The following is a 13795-nucleotide window of genomic DNA, read 5'->3' on the forward strand; positions in this document are numbered from 1 at the left end:
AATCTGGGCCAGGTTCAGTGCCTAGTGGTTCCTTTTCGACAATACAACATAATCAGCTCGAGCCCACACCCAGTCCCCTGGGAAATCACATGCCACCCCATGGGCACTTCCAAAAGATGATACGTCCCCTCTTGCAAGCATAGAGTCTGAGTGCAGAAAGAAAATCTTTTAATAAAAGGAAGGAAGGAACTCAGCATTAGTTTGGGAAAACAGCACAAGCAGGATTCATAAACACAAAAACCATGAGCAAACTCCCCATCCCAGAGTATGCTGGGCAGTGTCTTTTGCCTCTCCCTTCTTGTTTCCCCATACCCCACTCACAGTTGTTGTCCTTGGTCAGTGGTGACTTAGAGATTGGAGGTGCACCTGAGTGAGTTCAACTCCCAATATGCTGGGGGGAGGAGGGGAAAGAAGGCACCCTGCTTGACCTGCCAGCCATCACTGCTGTACTGCACCACCTCCTGCTCTGTCAGCTGCCCTGCTGGCGGCTCGTGCTCTACCAGCTGCCCTTTTGGCTGCTTCACCAACCACCCTACAGCACACCATGACCTTCCGCTATCAATTGTTTCTACTATGGCCTCTGCAGGCTGGTCTCTTGAGGTTCCACCAAGCTCTCAGTGATTTTTCAGCTCTTAGTGATTATCAGTTCTTAGTGGGGAAACCTTGTTGCTGAAGCAGGCAGAAATGTTGTTCCATGGTAGATGATATCAGCATCTAGCAATCACTTAACAAAAATAAAATATTATGTCAGAATTTGCTGATTTGTCAAAATAGGAAACATCTCTGAAAGTTCCAACAGAGCCCAGGTATGTTTCAAAATCTGCCCATGAGGCATTGTTTCTGTTAGAAGTTTTCATGCAGCCTGCCCATCTGGCTCCTCTGCTGAGCTGCAGGTGGTTTGCCTCAGAAAGGGCTTTCAAAGCCAGTGGGTCCAGTGCAACCTGCCCTGTGGTTGGGGCTCCATTCCCTTTTTTGGAGAACTGTTGTAATTTTTCTTTTCAATACTAATCTGAATGAAATCAAATTTTGAAATAACAAAATCCTCCATGAAACAGAATTATCCACGCAGCTCTCATAAATCCTTCATGCTTCAGGGCATAGACTGGCCTCTAACTAGAGTGATAGTATGGAAAAACTTACTTTGTGGGTAGATTACTCTTTAGCTACTCTGTTGGCAATGTTTTTTCAGGGGTGGGGAGGAGCAGCATCTTCTCTTGAAGCATCTATTGTTGGTCATTGCCAGAAACAGGCTACAGGGCTAGATGGACCTCAGCTCTGATATAATCTAGAAACTAGTATGTTCATACTCTTTTCTTTTTTTAAAAAGTAAGTGGATGGATAGAAAGAAAATTGGTAACCCCAACTCAATTAAAAAGCTAAAATTAAGCAAACAACTGCTCTTTTTATAAAACACCTTAGCTGAAGGTTGGAGGGTGTTGGCAGCTGAACAGGTGTTCAACAGGCCAATCATGTAGCTGTTCTCATTATTTGTTCATTTTGGCTTGCTGCAGTCAATGGTTTCCAACTAACTTATGAACAAGTTATACAAGTCCCACCACAAAATTACTGTGGGGGGAAGTGGAAAGTATCTGACAAAGCAGTGGCATAGCACTTTCAAACTCACAAATCCAAAAAATCTTCAGTTTGCTTGAGTCAGTTTTGGTCATACAATAGGAATTAACATTGCTGGTGTTGGGGTAAAGTTTCAGGACAACCATCCTCATTCTTTAGAGTATAAGTCAACCACTAATGTTAAGAAGAAACTCTTCCACCTTAGCAGGTTATTACATAATTTTCCATTGTGGTATTCCTTGTGCTTTGCTCTGAACATATGGTACTGGCCATTTATGGACACCAGACATACTAGAGTAATGGAACAATAGTCTGGAATGGTATGGCAATTCCTATGTTCCTTACTTAATTGTTTGCACACTACATAGGTGTCCTTGGGTGCTATAGAAGTGAAAGTATTACTGAAATATGACTTTCTTCTTGTTACAGAGAATACAGTGGTTTGTTTAAAAGAAGTCTCCAGTGTGACCTTTACTTTTAAAATGGTCCCTAAAAGTCATTATATACTAACTTTAACACAAAATTGGCACAAGAGTTTTTAGTGTATATTGACGCTTCTAGTGAATTGTCATTTTAATCAACCGGAAAGTCCCCCTCCCATAGAAAGATAGGAAGGCAATTATTTTCCTGAGGTTCCCTGTTGACAGTCCCAAGACTCCACATGGATGGCTGCTTAGACTCCCATTCCCTTGTCCCAATTTCAGATGTTGAATCAATAGGAGGATTTGCAACTCCAAAGCTAAGGAGATCCAGGGAGTTTCAATTCCTGAAAATAACTGCCACTTGAGGAAAGCTGTATGCAGCGTTGTAGATGGTTTTGTTGTAAGGCATCAGACTAGGATTCAGGAGGTATGACCTTGAGCAAATCATTTTTCTTTACTTGTTCCTCATTTGCAAAATGGAGATTATAGTAATTCACCACCTCACCATAGCATTGTGAACAAAGGTTTGTTAATATGGGTGAGGAAAACTGTCATAGAAATAAAATGTCATTGTATTTGAGGATGGTGCATCTAAGGCAAACAGCATTAAGACTGGAAAAATAACATAATGACTGTTATGTATTGACATTCTGTGTGGCTTCCATAATGTAAACTGACCACCTAGAATGTAACCGGATAGCAGCAGCACTTTCAAATCTCTGTCCTGAAAGTCAAAATTAAGGAGTTTGTTGCTGATTTGCAGCTGGGTTGTCTATTATTTGTGAGTCTATTTTAGTTCTCAATGCATGGAACCCTAACCAGCTGATAAAAGGAAAAAATGTTAGTGCTGATTCCATTTTTGGCTCACTTGCTTTCCCCCCACTTCACAGACAGCAATGAAGTAACAGGGACTTTCCCATGTAATATTGTGCCCTTCTGATAATAACGAAGGGACTTGCCATGTATTTATGTACCAGCTATGGACTAGCTACAGAGCACGCCTGTACACACCAAACGTGTTAATCGTAAGAGCCTTTAACCTCTCTCGCTGGCTTGGTTGAGCGCCCTATAAATAAGGTATTTTACACAAAGCACCACCTGACGGCTGAACTGTATAATACAGTTTAATTCTCCATGGCCCAAGCAGTCACACTGAAATACCACAAGGGTGGCTGAATGAGCGAGTGTGTGTGGGGGCGGGGGGCTGTTCTGAGAGGGGAACCAGCTGCCCTCCCCTATCGTGTCACATCAGATTTTGGGCAGCTTTCCGAACCTCTCACCAGACTCACCCCTTATATTTGGGGGGAAAGAGCTTCCCCGCTGGGGACAAGGTCAGAGTCGGTCTCTGGGGAGCGAGGTTTGGACGGAGCGTTTCGATGGGGCATTTTCCCTCACCCAGCTTCTGGGCCAGGCCCAGGAGCAGCAGCTGGCTCCAAGTGGAGGGGGTGGCGAGCCCCCGTCGGGTCTTTAAAGGGGGCGGAACGGCCCCACAGCGCTCTCTGGTGTAGCGGGGGCCAGTTTCATCGTCGCACGGCGGGTCCCTCGCGCGCAGCGTCCGCGCCGGCTGCCGAGCCCCGACGCCTTTGCAGGTCCTAGCTCGCGTGGATCTGCCTCCGCCGCGCCTCCCCATGGACGCGTTAGCGGCAGAGCTCGGGACTCTGACCCCGGAGCAGGCGGCGGCTCCCGTGAACACGGTGGAGGTGAGCGAGGGCCCGGGTGATAAGGCAGTTGGAGGGACGCGCCCCGCCCCACCATGACAACGAGCGGCAGAGCCCCCGCGAGCTAGCTGTCCCGCGGAGTCTCCCCGGGGCGCCTGCGTAACTAGCTCTGCCCGGGTCTTCTCGCAACTCCCCCCCTGACACACACACACACTGCGCATGCGCAGAGCTCCTAAGACTCTCTCCTCCCCCCCCTTTCCTGGATTCTTTTCTGGCTCCAGCGCCTGGACCCCGAGTTACCTGTCGATCTGCGCATGCGCGGGGCCCAATCCACTCTTTCCGGTGCTGCTCTGCCAGCCCGTCTCCCCCTGCTGGGCCTGATGCCAGTGATCTGAAAGCCATCGTGATGCTAGCAGGGGGCGTGGCCAGGTGCTGTGTGGCCTCCCTGGCCATTGAGCTGGGTGGCTAGTGGAGGGTGACCAGCCTTTCCCTGGGGGTACTGTGCTCGCCTCAGGACATCGTAAGACCAGCGAGCGCCCCTGCCGCTTGCTCGGTGATGGGGACGTGCTGCGCCTGGGCGAGGGCAGTACCCCCAGGGAAAGGCTGGTCACCGGCGATGCGCCAGTCTTGTCTACAAGGAGCATTTAGCAGCCTTTCTAACAAGGTGCAATTTCAGTGTAGATACCACCTTAGAGGGTGAGACACAAAGAGCCTGGCTGTCATCTAGCCCCAGGGAAATTTGTTTTTCCATCTATCTACCTTACACTACTGTCCATCTCTGTAGAATCTGTGCCCCATGCACCTGAAATCAATAGTGATGACAATGTTCCTATTGGACATTGTGTAGTCTCCGCCACTTCTCCTTTTTCAAGGTATAAGCATTGCACAGGCTGGGAGGGGTTTGGTTTTTGACATTTTTAAATTTTAATTCCCACCTCCCTCTTTTTTTTTTTAATGGAGGATGTCAGAAACATAGCCTTTAAACCAATGACTCATCACTGTCACCACCTCTGAAACATATAACTGTCATAGTGTCTGCATTAGTAGCTGTTACTCACACAATTTGTATTCCATTGCAAAGTTAAGTGCTCCCTTAGGGCCTCATCTTGCAAGCTGTTGAGACACCCTAGCTTCCCCTGAGCTTAATGAATTGAGGGTGCTTGGTGCTTCATGGAATCAAGCCCACATACAGAAGGCACAAGAGGATTGAGGCTGCAACTTGCACTGTATCTTCTAGGCCCATCATGATTTTTACTAAATTGGTCCTGTATCTATTCTGCTGCGCTGATACTAATTTCAATCCAATTTTACTTGTGATGCAAATGAGTTTATCCTGCACAAAGTTATAACCCTTCCACCTTCCTCCACACTCATGTTTGTGCATACTACTACATACCAAAATAGTTTGTTGTGAAACAGAAATATTTATTTTTAAACAGTGGAAGAATAATAATTGAGCTTGATTTCCATTCAATTCTTCCTCCCTAGATTTGAAATGTACACATTGTGTTCCCTTTATTTCCTGTTTTTTACCATTCTTCTGTTGAAATATTGAAAACAATGTTAGACTAAGACTGTAAATAAAAATCAGCTGAATTTTGTATCTTTGAAAGCAAGTGATACAAACTATATCTGAGACTGTAATATAGGATATAGGATAACAATTTTTTGACTTATTTTAAATTCATTTAGAATTGTACAGCCCAGTTGAATATATTATTTAATGTTCAGAATCTTAGTTGCCTTTGAATCTTTAGAAACCTATAAAAGTATATACACTGCCTACCTTCAAGTCATATTTGTCTGAATGTTTTTAACTGACTTTTTAACTACAGTAACACCTGAGATTACTGAATAGCTGAAAGAAGTTAACAGGAAAAAAGTCTTTATTGTTTTCAGTTGATTTATACATTTGACAATACTTTGTGTTTGGCTGTGTACATTAGCGTTTGTAGGAGTAGACCATGGTTTTCTGTCTTACTGAAAAGACCCTTATAAACATCAATAGGAAAACAGAAAACACATAACTTTTTAAAGGAGAGGCTTTTTTCCCCCTGTTTCAAAATAAATCAGGGCATAGTATTTAAATGGTATTTTCTCAGAAACTTGTATTTTATTAAATTAGTAATTTAAAAACAAGTTGACTATCCCTTTGACTGTCTGTGCCTTGGATTTAGTTTGTTTTGCACACATGGATTACAATATGGTTTTAATTGTTATTTCCTTGTTCATATTACTAATTTTGACTGATTTGTTAAAGTCCCTCTTCTCTACACTGACTTCACTTTTAAACAGTCTTAATGGTAGAAAAATAGTGATTCTGGTTTGGTTTTTTTTGGTCAGGCTACATTTCTGAAAGCTATTTCAAATTGTGTTTTTTGTTTTTAGGAAAAATGGAGACTTCTTCCAGCTTTTCTAAAGGTCAGTGTTGCTATATATGTTTCACTTGTACATGAACATTAAGCTTCTAAACTGAAAACCATTTAACTAGTGCAAAATTTACTTGCTACAGGCAGTGTTTTGACAAGATGAAAGATAGTCTGAATAGTATTTTAATCTTAAAACCTAATAAATTAATTTTAAAATCTTATGTCAGCATTGCACATTCTTCACAGATTCTCTAAACTTTTTATTTTCAGCCCTTCTCCTTCAGCACAACCGAAACCCCTGAGTTCTTACATTTGGTTTCCTTTCTTGTAAAAGTAGAGGCTCCTCAGTGGCGTACTGAGAGGATGGGGGGCATGTCCCCCAGGCACTGGCCTGGGCGGGGGGGTGCCTGCTGGGCCCTCCTCAGAGGGGCTGCTCCCTTCTGTTGCAGGTGGCCAGGACTCTGTGGCCCTGCCAACCCCAGCTCAGGCCTGTGTCTGAGGGTTCCAGCTATGGGGGGAGCAAGTGTCCTTCTGGCCCCTCCGCCCCCGTGCTGGGTGCAACGAGGGAACCATGAGTGCCAGAGCTTGTCATGTCCATGCCGCCGGGTGGCCCAGGGGCATCTGTCCCTGTCACTCCCACTCCCAGCTGCACCCCCAGCGGGGGAGAAAAGCGGGAGTGGGAAATGGGCCCACAGACACCCCCTCCTGTGGGGTGCTACCGCCAATGGGGGGAAGCAGGAAATGGGCCTGCAGGCCCCTTCCCCATGGGGCGCTGCCACCAATAGGGGGAGAATGGGGGAGAGTGGGAAATGGCCCATAGATCCAGCCCCAGGGGGCGCTTTCTTCGTTTTCCCTTTTATCAATTTCATTTTTCCTTCTTTCTGTCTTTCCTCATTTTTAACCTTCTGTCTTCTGTGTCTTTTCCTCAGTTATTTCCCAGACCACCTGTCCCCTTTCCATCTGAACTTTGCATTCTGTCTACAGTCTATCTAGTTCCCGCCCCCATGACATCAGGGGCAATCCTATTACATAAAGTTTCTTAGTTAATCTCAAAGGGAATAGTTTGAGGCAGTATCTTGTTAGAGGTAGGCAATTTTTTTAGCCAGTTTGAAACAGCAGTTTATGAAATAGTGTTTTCGGTTTGTTTTTTATTTCAGTGTTATCCAAAGAGCCAATCAAGCTCATTGGTCTAGGAGTCTGTATAAACACTTACTAGGTAGATATGGTCTCTGTCCCATAGAGCATACAATCTAAGATTCTGATCCTGCAAAGACTTGCATCCATGCATAACTTCACTTGTGCATGTGAGTAGGCCCACTGAACTCAGGGACTACTCCCCTTCCCCCAACACCTATTCCCATCCTTGTAATAAATAAAGTGTGATGAATTTCAAAGAAGTAAAATTGTATAGCTCATCCTTAATAGTGGAGGGAAAGGAAAATAATTTAACAGTTGGCAAGCGTTCTCATGGGGCTGTTAGGGGATACGAAACGAAGGTTGTCTGTGCAAACAGTAAAGACCCCACGTTCCCAGTTCTTACAGAGGCTGCCGCCTCTTCCTGCTCCCTTCAACCGGTGTCAAGTGGAGCACATACTTCACTCTGCTGAATCTCCTCCTAGAAGTCTTGGGGGTGGGTGCTTGGAAAGAGTGTTCTTGTTGCTGATGGTTTTGCAGGGGCTGTAGAGGGAGTCTATCCTGCCACTGCTCTTCCTGAAACTCAACCAAACACCTCAACATGTCTGATTGATCCCTCATTATATGCAGCATCTCATCCTGCATTGCATGCTTGTGCTCCTGGGCTGCTTTCCTGTTCTCCATGTCCATGTTCAGTTTTTCTGACAATGAAATCCTCCAGGCTCTTTGCTCTGCATCAGCAACCACAGAGGTGTTCATTTTCTCATTGAACATGTCATCTCAAATCCTTTTTTTCCACTTCCTAATCTGCAACAGCTTCTTAGCAGGCATGGAGGCTACGCTGAAGGCCACGCTGTCCACTGTAAGGCAAGCAAAGCACAATATAGCCATTGTTAGCTCGTCCCATGGACAAAAAGCAATGTTGCAATGTAAAAAGTACTCCCCTTTATACGCCCAAGTGAAAGCAAGCTCTGCATACCAATCTCCAACTATTGCACGGGTCGGCATGGTGTCCCAGCCATCGTGATTAAGGGGCTGGTGCATCCATTTTTGAGAAATCTCCCTAGCTCAGTGTTTGCTGAACAAGTCCACCTTCCCCAAGCAACAGGATTGTTTGGCTCCAATTACGGTCCCAAAAAATTGTTTTGTAAGCAGTCCAAAGGGTATTGGGGGAGAAATGTCCCTGGGGAAAATATATGAGCACTCATTCCTGGATCCCTAACACCCAGAACAACAACGTCACATCTAGGAACGGTGGAGGGACCGAAGAACCCATCCTTGGCAGGGGAGTAACACACACTGAATATTTTGGACAGGTATTGTAAACTTGCGCCATCTTCCCTAGGTGACTGTGTGATATCAGTCTCCTGAGGGTAACACAGGCGGAAAGAGAGGATTTGCTGCAAGCATCTGGGTACAGGCCTGGTCCTTATGCTGCTATGCTATGTTCCGCGATGATGCCTGCACATTTAGTAACTGAGTGAGTGGTGGGGGAAAGTGTCCTATTGCAGTGGAAGAAATAAGGCTGCTGACCCCAGAAACCCAGAATTGCAGCGTACCTACATGAAAGTTTCCTGGAGATATCCATGGAGGATTCTCAGACCATCCCTGTGCATATAAATAGTCTTTTCCAGGGGCAACCCTCCACTTAAGTGCACCAACAATGAGGAAGCCCCTCCCCACCACACACACACACACACACACCCCATATATTTCACTTTAACTTGAACCTGGACTCGGGATGTAACCCCAGAAAAGCGATTTGCAGTACATACTCACCACATGTGCCTTCCCCAGCATCTCCGGCCTGGCTGCTTCGGGATAACAAACAGCTCCTGGCTTTCAGGGAGAATGGGTACCCCACTCGCCTGCCCCCCATTCTCCTCTTCCTCATCCACAGACTCATCATCATTCATCCTGGACTCGGATCCCCCTGAGGAATCTACGTTGCATGGTGATATAGTGATGTGGTCACCGCTGAGAATTGCATGCAGCTCCTCATAAAAGCGGCATGTCTTTGGTGACGAGCCAGAACAATTGTTCGCCTCCCTTGTTTTCTGATATGCCTGCTTCAGTTCTTTGATTTTAACGAGGCACTGCTGCATGTCCCTGTTGTGCCCCTTCTCCAACATGCCATGCAATATCTTTTCGTAGATATCCAGATTTCTTTTGCTGGCTCAGAGCTTAGCCAGAACAGACTCTTCTCCCTACAGCCTGATGAGATCCAAGATCTCAGGTCGACTCCAGGCTGGAGTGTGTTTGGGGTGTGCAGTCTCCATGAGTAGTTCAGCTGGCAAGCTCTCTCCATGCTGACGAAACAGGAAATGGGAATTCAAAATTTCCCAGGGCATCAGGGAGGGGCTGTTTACTTTGTATGTGACTGTGGTGCAGCAGAGTGCAAATGTCCAGAGCGGTCACAGCGGAGCATTGTGGGATACCTCCCAGAGGCAAATGATGTCGATTTATGCAATGCTCCACCTACACTGCTGCTCATTTGCCCAATCCAATTTGACTTCAGCGATACACCTCTTGTGGAGGTGGTTTTATTAAGTCAAAGTTTCCAACCATTAAGGTCAGCGGAACGGACCTGCCAATGGAGACGTATTCATTATGTGATCAACGGAAGCCGCATTCCATCAACCTAACTTCACTGTGTAGACCGGGCCTGAGTCTGCTTCTTGATGGGAAGGTGACCTTTTCATTTAATCCCACACAGTTCATCTATCTTTAGATCTGACAAATGATTAGTATCCCAGGCATCTGACAAATGGCAAACTGGAAAAAGTGTTAATTCACAATGGCTCTCCCAATCATTCATGTGAATTTATGAGATTCTGTTTATATGCACAGTTTGTACTATGAATTTGTACTATGAAATTGCAGATCAGACGATGTTGAAATCAATGGAGTTATGGTGGCGTAAACCTGGAGGCATGTAGTGGAGAATTAGACTGGTCATCCTGTTTGTTTTCAGAAACTCTTCAGCTAAAAAACCTTAACGTTGATCCAGAAATTTATTATAAGTAGAAATAAAACCTACATATTCATTTCTGCATTGTTTTGTGACTAATTTTACTGAGGCTAATCCTGCTGTATATGTATTGTTTTGTTTTAGGTGAAAGGACTTGTGAAGCAGCACATAGACTCATTCAACTATTTCATCAATGTAGAGGTATGCTTCCTTAGTGGAAAGGGAATAGACCTAAATTTACAAAAGTCAATATGACTCAAGTCTTTTTTTTTCTCCCCCCCCCTCTTCCCTACCCCTCCTTTTTTGCAGATAAAGAAAATTATGAAAGCCAATGAAAAGGTCACAAGTGATGCTGACCCAATGTGGTATTTAAAGTAAGCATAAGGTTTATTTTTGTATTGGTGGTAGTAGTATAAGTATTATCTTGCATAATAATTTGTAAGTGACTATAAAAATTACATGTTGTTACATTGAGATATACTTTAGTGTGGCTTACCTCTTCCTACTCCAAATAAGAAATCACTTTAGAGCTTCGAGTGACCAAATTAAACAGAATTGTTAACTGTGCAGTAAAAATACTTTCTAGTAATGGTTTTTCAGTAGTTTGGTGAATTCTCATAGTAGAGAGGACAATATATCTCTTTATTTGCAAAAGTAATTTTGCTTTTATTTTTGTATATGACTCCCAAGACTTATTTCAAAATTCCAAATAGAGCATAGCTCAAGCGCTATGGCATATGCTGGGAAGAAGGTTGCTATTTATTTGTTGTTGTAACCAGAGATTATCAAAATGAATTGTGTTGAAAAATGGGACCCTGCTTCCTTCAGTTCTACCAAACAAATACCTTAGTCATTGATAATGGCAATATTTGTATTACAGATACCTCAATATCTATGTGGGTATTCCAGATGTTGAAGAAAGCTTTAATGTAACAAGACCTGTGTCTCCTCATGAGGTAATAATGAACCCAACTGTGGATTTTATTTCATGTTTACTGGTGGGAGTAGGTAGCTTATGAATGTAGTTTTTCCTGCTCGGTATCTCTTTGCGGTCAGTAAAGATTCTTATGATGGTCAGGTATATTCCTAGTTTAGGAAAAGTAGGCAACATTACTTAAGATTCTAATTGTAAGAAAATCCCTCCACTGGTTGTGAAATGACTAAATACCTGAATAACTAATTGTTCACTTTTTAAAAATTCTTCTTCCAGTTTAAAGCAGCAGGCCCTCCTTATAAACCAAAGTGAATATTGTATGAAATAATATATGTTCATATTATACAGAAAAAATGCCTTTTAAAGAATAGGTTGAAAAATCAAGCACTCCTAAGTTAGGAAGTGCCAGAATTAAACTTGGCTGCGTAGTATTAATTCAATCCCTTATGCGTTATGATAGTTTTGCCCTGTATCACGTAGGATGTCTGAGACAAAACCAGGACTAGAACCCAGAAGCCAGTTCCAATCCAGTACCTTAACTACAGGAGAACACCCTTAATGTTTTTTAAATGTAGTATTTTGCATGTAATTTCCCAGACTTCTTTCCGAATAAAAAAAATAAATAAAAAATCCTATAGTGGCTGTGAAGTGTACAGAATTATTAATACCAGTAAGTGAAAGAAAAGAGACAAGAACACATGTCTACTCCTGGTTCCCAGCTCCCCATTCTGTAGGTCAAAGGCTGTAGTGGCTGCTGCTCTGTCCCTTTTGGATCTCAAGTTCTGTGGGGCTGGAGAGCATGACCAGTGCAAAAAATAGGTTAAGAGATTTAAATAGCAAGCCTCTAAAAAGCTCTGCTGAACATGTACACATGACAATTTTCAGAGACTTTTACTGTGACCATATTTGAGTGGGTTTGCATTATGGTAAAGTCACCTCTTTAATCCTGGGCTATCCCCTTGCCAGATTGAACTTCTTGTTCCATAACATGGTGGTTCTAGAACTCTTCAAGGAAACAGTTATGTTTTTTTTCCTAATTTCATGCTGGGAAACAGCTGGTATATTTTTACTGAAACTAATAAAATAAAAAAAATTAAAAATGGTCTGAGGCCTGAAGTAACCATGGAAAATTAGAGTAAATGATTGGAGTTTAGTAAGATTATAAGCAAATACAAACGAGTTTATTATGGACAGTGTTAGGCAACATCAACTAAATGTATCTTCCAACTCTCCTTCTAATCAATATATTTGTTAATACTCTGATCATGTACCTTTTTAAATTAAAAGATACACATTTCGTTTGAGACTTAGGACCAAATCCTGGGCCCACTGAAGTCAACAAGAATATTGCTGTTGACTACAGTGAAATTCGTACTTAGTCCTTAATACAGAAGATGGGCTACCTTTTCTGTGTTATGAAAGAGCCATAACTAATGTCAAAAGATGGGCCTTCTAGGATTCCTTCCAGCTATATAGAGCCATTCAACTCCAGTCTTTCCATTGGTTGCTCAAGAGCAACCACTTCTTTCTTTCTCCTTGCTCTTGGTGGATTCTGGACATTGCTTCTGGAGTGTTCCCAGCTTCTTGTCAGCCCAGCAAGATATGGTCTGAGTTCAGGACTCAAACTCTTATTTGCCAACCAACTAAACACAATCTGACATCCGCCTGTTAATTTAGTCAACACTTCATCACACGTCATTATTTTTCTTGCCATGTCCCTTCCTTACCTGGCGCTGTGCCTTTTTATTTTTGAAATATAGTACTTGGTTTTGACCTTTACATTACATAATTACTCTCTACTTTTGAGAGATTCCCCTTTTACTCTTGAAAATGAGCCATATATTGGATGCATTTGTGTACTGAAATAAAAAAAGAAATCATTTTGTATCATTCTTTGGTCCTCTCCAAGGGTCTAATCCAAATCCTAGTCATCTCTATGGAAAAACACTAAGCAAAGCTAACAGCCAAACCATCGGCAAATAATACAGAGACAAAATATTACAGCTCATAATATTGACAAAAATTCTTAATTAATATAAATTAAATCATTAGACATGAGTTTGTGTAGCATGCACTGGAACCTTTTGTTTTCAGCAAGGCCAAGTCTATGGGCTATACAGTGGCATAGCTATGGCGCCAAAGCTATACCACTGTAACCCCACAGTGTAAACTCAGACTTCCGTGATGGAAGAGATTTTTCTGTTGCTGTAGGAACTCCACTTTGCCAAATGACGGTAGCTAGGTCAGTGGAAGCAATTGTCCATCAACCTAGCTGCATCTACACCATCAACCTAGCTACTGCACTCAGTAATATGGATTTTTCACACCCATGAGCACTGTAGCTATGTTGACCTAAATTTTTAGTGTAGACTAGGCTTAAGAAACTACATGCAAAAAATCTGTTTAGGCAATGTGGTTGAGTATTCACAAGCACAGACATCAGAATATCAAAATTCTCGGTTCTCATGTCCATCCTCGTTTTATCACAATGCCTATATATATTAAGGAGTGAAAATTAACACTATACACACGCACACAAGGTATAACAAATGCTCAAGAAGGCTAAGTTAATTTGCACTTTGAATTTCTGAAAATCTAAGGCATAACTTCATTGCTACTAATCACTTATCTAGTGCTTCGTCTTCAAAGTATCATAGAAATACTAACGCCAAGATTTTCAAAAGCTCCCATGTCTAGATTTAGGGTGGGATTTTAGAAAACACCTTAGTGATTTA

The 13795-nt window shown here is 43.0% G+C and overlaps 1 protein-coding gene across 2 annotated transcripts in view; it reads left to right on the plus strand.

Moving 5' to 3' along the window:
- The first annotated feature begins 3539 nt into the window (after positions 1-3539).
- Positions 3540-13795, plus strand: part of POLR3B (RNA polymerase III subunit B) — a 130719-nt gene continuing 120463 nt past the window's right edge. The window contains exons 1-5 of one of the 2 annotated variants that reach the window (XM_067559366.1): positions 3540-3694; positions 6041-6073; positions 10271-10327; positions 10436-10500; positions 11007-11082. In XM_067559366.1, the coding sequence (XP_067415467.1) occupies positions 3623-3694; positions 6041-6073; positions 10271-10327; positions 10436-10500; positions 11007-11082 (303 nt within the window). In that variant the 5' untranslated portion in view covers positions 3540-3622. Of the gene's footprint in view, positions 3695-6040; positions 6074-9755; positions 9845-10270; positions 10328-10435; positions 10501-11006; positions 11083-13795 lie in introns of those variants that run through there. The other variant, XM_067559367.1, reaches the window with a different exon arrangement.

Source organism: Emydura macquarii, unplaced genomic scaffold (genome assembly GCF_026122565.2).
Source record: "Emydura macquarii macquarii isolate MOO-44397 ecotype Brisbane River unplaced genomic scaffold, CSIRO-AGI_Emac_v2 contig_2205, whole genome shotgun sequence".
Taxonomy (NCBI): Eukaryota; Metazoa; Chordata; order Testudines; family Chelidae; genus Emydura; species Emydura macquarii.